Source organism: Panicum virgatum, chromosome 3K (assembly GCF_016808335.1).
Source record: "Panicum virgatum strain AP13 chromosome 3K, P.virgatum_v5, whole genome shotgun sequence".
In the NCBI taxonomy this organism is placed as follows: Eukaryota; Viridiplantae; Streptophyta; class Magnoliopsida; order Poales; family Poaceae; genus Panicum; species Panicum virgatum.
The window spans coordinates 43,539,613-43,545,006 of NC_053138.1; the positions used below are offsets into that span (position 1 = coordinate 43,539,613).

At 40.7% G+C, this 5,394-nt stretch overlaps 1 protein-coding gene across 3 annotated transcripts; it reads right to left on the bottom strand.

Annotated features, from left to right (window-relative positions):
• Positions 1-5,177, bottom strand: LOC120699243 (cystinosin homolog). Of its 3 annotated transcripts, none has more exons than XM_039983161.1 (9): positions 4,819-5,169; positions 3,631-3,763; positions 2,710-2,799; positions 2,499-2,623; positions 2,312-2,354; positions 1,689-1,806; positions 1,554-1,603; positions 1,343-1,415; positions 1-405 (listed from the first exon to the last, which is right to left on the bottom strand). In XM_039983161.1, the coding sequence occupies exons 1-9, from the start codon at positions 4,938-4,940 to the stop codon at positions 356-358; spliced, it is 804 nt and encodes a 267-aa protein (XP_039839095.1). In that variant the 5' UTR covers positions 4,941-5,169; the 3' UTR covers positions 1-355. The 3 variants fall into 3 exon arrangements, with proteins under 3 accessions (XP_039839095.1, XP_039839094.1, XP_039839093.1); XM_039983160.1 differs by having other exon boundaries at positions 6-408; XM_039983159.1 differs by lacking the exon at positions 1-405 and having other exon boundaries at positions 993-1,415; positions 4,819-5,177.
• Between the last annotated feature and the right edge of the window lie 217 nt (positions 5,178-5,394).

The window sequence follows — 5,394 nt, forward strand, 5'->3', positions numbered from 1 at the left end:
GAAGATTGAATCAGTTTTTTTTTCTTCAATCCTCATGTCATAAGGGACAAACTTTTTTCTTAGCATAGACTAATCCTAATAGCACACAGTAACTAGATTCTATATCACTTAATTTCTCTCGATACATCCTTGGGATAAATCCACGATATACCACTGAATAACTGTATACCCCTTGGTGTCTTCTTCAATTTTTATTTTTCTTCTGAAACAAATGTATTCTTCCTACCAGTCCATGTGAGGAGGATCCTTCACACCAATACACCATCTTCATCTTCATCGATTTCATCAGCTGATTACGCAGCCCACCATAGTGTGTACTTGCGGGCCAAGAATGGTTTATATCCTCCATTTGGTCCTATTGGGCCGCAACATGTTTTACTTCGATAGGAAGCACAGGGAAATCGTCTGCTAAGAACAGAAATGAAAACGGTTTGATTGGAAACAACAGCAGGGTTCAAAAATCATGTTTACCCTGTTCTAATAAATACGAGCTGGTTAAATGTCAAATGAGATTCATACTTTGCTTAGTTTAAGAAATACAATTGATACGCTATTTGTTGTCTGGACCACAAAAGCACTCACGAGCCATTTTAACATAGCGCGTTATTAGTATCTAATGATTATTCGCCAAATATCCTCGAGTGCCTACCAGCGTATCCGAACACAAATAAAGTGAGCTGTTCCCGTGCAGAACACTTGGGGTAATCAAAACAAGCAGTCAGTAAACAGTGCCATATTTTTCTTTGTAAGGTAAACTCAAACCATGCCATACGTGTTTGAAACAACACGATCAAAACGAATCTTAAATTTGTTATAAAAAAAACGAATCTTAAATTCAAGTGTTATGAGCAAGAATTCATGGAAGAATCAAATATAGTCAAGGAGCTGGTTCGCAGATTTCAAAACTTTCTAGTTTAAAATATGCCCATTGCATTTGATAGCCAGAATAAATTATGCTAATTATTTTGCAAATGACAGCTACAAACAGAACAACCAAAAAAATATATGCTCCACGTAAGATACTGTCAAAGAAAAGGAAAATAAAAATCGTTTGTAAATAATGAACCATTTACACAAAAGTACAGACATGACGTCTGTCAAACTGGTACAAGTATCATGCTAGCATAAGCAAATATATACAAAAGTTAGTTTGCAATATACAATAAAAATGCATCAGCTATCTTTCGTTTGAACAGATGATTCAATGTAGCCATGGACTGTGACTACACAGCATATGACGCAAATTGTGCAATATAGCTATTGCTACATCATACATTATCTTCTTCAGGCTTGTCAGACGGCCTGATAAGAGGGGCTACCCTTTCAGAAATGATTGCCTTACCATACTCATCCTTCTTGACAGGGTAGAGCACATAGTGCTGAATTATGAATAGAACATCGAAGAAAACCGTCTCCTACAAAAACCGAATAGCATAGTTTACTTAGTCAAGTTCTACAAGCAGCAAGGGAAATTTCTATGTAGATAAGAATGTGTTGTTAAAAAAATTGATAGGTCCTCGAGCAATAATGTTAATATTAGGAGTCATGCTCACCAATGAAAGTAGAGTTTTCCCAATATTTCCATAGAAATTTACCAGCGTATCTGCAGCATAATTTGTTCAGTGAGAACTAAAGGAAACTGATACTTCCAACAATATCCATGCAGCAAACTAAAGGAATAATCTTACGTTGATCTATAGACTGTACACCCATTTGACCAAAATTGAGCACACCTCCCGTCAGATCAAGTAAAATGTTGCCAATGCTCCAACCAATTGTGCTCTTCCGCCTGAAGTTCATGATGGCCTAAGCCAAGAAAGAATAACATTAAGCAATTAATATATCTATGTGCAAATTTGATCAGATAAACTTCAGTAAATTCAATATCAGTTCCTTGGATCTAAACACTTCTAGGCGTCTGATGCATGCACCAAAAGCGTCTGATGCATGACAGCTGACAGACTCCAAAACTGTTTTCAAATTTCTTTGAATAAGGACTCAAAAACAGCTTCCCTTGTTTATAGAATCAAACAACATTTTCTAGAAAGCTATACTGTTGTCCTGTCACAGAGTAGATGTTGACCATTTATGTCCTTTTGGATATCTTTCATTGGAAATAAAACAAGTTGTGTAGATTTTTTCTTCAAAAACACTTTCACGATAACATAATTTTATTAGCTATCATATGATCCAGTACCTATTATCAGCTATAGATGACATGTTTTTATGATATCACTAGTTCCAAATATATATGTACACATCCAGAGACAACCTATTGAATAAGTAAAGTGTTGTTAATAATTATTAGTACCTGAGGAATATACTTGATTGCTGTCATACCAACTTGTATTGAACTGAAATTCACAAGGAATGTTATGAGTGCCACATTTACAAAGAGGATCAAGTTTAATTAGCTACTACCCTTACTGATCATAGCCGACTGTCTCCACAAGTAAAGCTAATAGGATTTTCAAATAATGAGGAAAAAGAAAACTTACTTGAACACATCAATAAGCCAAAGCCAGTCACTTTTTGGCCAAGCAATAATTAGGCAAACAATAGCTGCAGTCCAGACAATAGCAGTAATTGATATGCAAACTTTGGAGACTTTCTGCATTCCTCGCTGTATATTACGAGTTCGAAAATTCAAGACAATTAGGATTCAGTAGCTAGAAGATACCTTCATGGTCAACAAGATAGTAAACTAACCTCATATATAAATACTTGGAAAACAGTGAAGGCTGTCAATGCAACCGCATGTAGTGAAAAAGCAACATCATTTGCAGCAACAGGAATCATCTACACAAAAAAAAAGCATCATAGTTTATACCTATAATAAAGAACAATGCCAAGTAGGCACCGACATCAAGAAAAATGTACTGGTACAACCTGAAAATGGACATGGATATACAATGTCTGTTCTTAGAAGTTATGTAATAACAACTATCAGCAAAACTGATATAACAACAGTACAACACTACCCATAATTTTATAACTTCGTTTGGCAACAGTTTATAAGGTATGGTCTTCAAATTTTTAACTTCACCATGCAGCTGTAAACCAAGTGCTTACGCAAGAATTATCTTTCTAGATAAAATCTTCACATTTCCTTGACACGCGTCTGCATCTAACGCAGCAGCATCGCTCCAAGTTCCAATTCATGCCAGTACTAACCCAGTTCAGCATTAGTATGAAATGTTAAAACTGTGGTCCCAACAGTCATGTGCACTACACAAAAAAGGTGTGCTTGCCTGACATGGATCAGCAGCTTACATAACTGCTGCAGTTGACACTATCGAGGGAAACGTCAGGTATATGAAGTACAATCTTGAAAACTACCAAACCAGCTTAAAAGAGTAGTTAATTTGAAATCATTAAAACAAAAGCATATGACGATACATTTTTGTCAATCAATACCGCAAGATCCGAGCACAGAACATTAAAATGTTGATATACTGATGGTTTTACATGCCCAACAAATGTTCTGATTGCACATGATGCAAATGCTCAAAGAAGCAACCAATCATCATTAGCTTACTCATTTCCAATATGAACTATATAAATCTGAATTTAATATGTGACATTCATATCGGAATAGATAGCACAGAAAGGGAAAAAAGCAGGACAAACCTCTTTGTCACCATATTTGTCATGGTACTGTCTCTGGATAAACGGGCTGAAGAACAGAGACGCATTGTATATGAGGTAAGACGAGTGCTTTGTCAAGTTCAACACCAGAAAATCAAAGTTCAGACCCACAACACTGCAATAGATTGACATGAAATTAGCCATAGACCAAGGAACTTCCATTAAGAAAAGCATACTTGGACCGGAAATTCAGAAGATGATTAACTGTTTGAGGTCAAAGCAACAACTTGGAAATTTACACACTACAAATCAGGATACAAATTCTGACATTGGACATTACAAACAGATGCTGTGGCATGCGTTTAAGGTGTAGATTGAAGAAGGCAGCCAAAAGGCCAAAGTTGGGTGACGAGAACACTGGTAATGGCAAAGTAATTGTTTTTCCCTAACTGTCTCAAAAGCAGGACAACCAGAACACGGACAAATTAAGAACCAAGTTAATAAAATAATAGTAAGCACACATGTTTTCAGCTCTTAATTGAAGAGGATTCAACTGTAACCAAAATGTACACTAATCAACGATAAGAAAAGAAAGGCTGGAACTGATGGTGCATGTTACAAGATATATCGTACTGGCCCGTCTTCTACTGTCTATTATTTGCTGGCCAGATGAGGAACCTTCCACCTACTTAAAAGATAGTAGTGTGTTGGAGAGAAGGTCACATAATATGAAGGCAAATTGGATATACACCTGTGCTCATTCCACCTAGTTTCAAACACAAACCAAGCCAAACTGTTTATCTACCAATTACCAAACGCCCCACCAATTCTGAATAGGTTCATTCAGCACAATCCTTTATCATCTGCGTACCCAGAAATGCACACCCACCTCCCAATCTAACCGCGCCGCTGGAGCCATGTGACAGATACCAGAATTCCAGGGAATTCCCCGCAGCGGAGAATTGCTCACTGCTCTAAGTGTGTGTTTCGAAATTTGTAGACAGGCAGTTGGGACTGCCCAGCCCCTTACTAACCGCTCTCGGCAGCTCGCAGAGAAACCAGATGAACAGTATACCGAAAGAATTGAACCAATAGAGATTCGCAAGGGCCACACTACTCCACTAGTCAAATAAGGGGCCCCAAATGGAGGCACGAGCACGGGAAATCGAACCCCCACCCAGCCCAAGAAATGAGGAGCGGAACCAGGGGCAGGAGCAGGACGGTGCTGACCTCTTGCGCCGGTAGTTGAGGAGGACCTGCGGGTAGAAGCTGAAGGACCAGGCGAAGAAGGCGACCCAGCCCAGCACCTGGTACAGCACCTCCAGCCCGACCGAGTTCCACGACGACGACATGGCCGCTCCGCCGGTGCCTGATCCCCTCCTCCCCTCACCCTTCCCCCCTCTGACAGGTTCTTTGGCTCCCTCTTGGTCAGGTCGTGCCCCGGCTGCGGCCAATTTCCCACTCGCTGCCTGCCAATTTTTTCTCCGTCGCGGGCGGATTTTTATAGTGGTGGAAAAGGGAGTCCGCTGCCGGGCCGCCAATCCGGAGGAGATGCTGGAATCGATGAACGGGGAGGTCTCTCTCTCCCGACGTCGCCGTCACAACGGACGTCGTCCCACTTCTCCCCGTCTCCTGGGTGGGAGTTGGAAAATGGGTGGCATCGACGGCTCGAAAGCTTCCGCCGGTCGGGCTTGCGGGCGGGCGGGCGGGGGGCCCCGGTTCGCTGCGCTGCGCGTACCGGGACGGGATCCCGGCGCCGTGCGTCGCAGTCCGTCCGAGGGAAATGGGAAAGCGTGGAGACTCACT

Bases quoted from the DNA above. Each gene is read 5' to 3' on its own strand.
- LOC120699243 (XM_039983159.1), bottom strand. From the start codon at position 4,940: ATGTCGTCGTCGTGGAACTCGGTCGGGCTGGAGGTGCTGTACCAGGTG. The intron at 1,807-2,311 runs GTACTAATAATT...TTCTTGGCTTAG, and splicing joins CAATCAAGTATATTCCTCAG to GCCATCATGAACTTCAGGCG. The intron at 1,416-1,553 runs GTGAGCATGACT...CGGTTTTTGTAG, and splicing joins GGAAAACTCTACTTTCATTG to GAGACGGTTTTCTTCGATGT.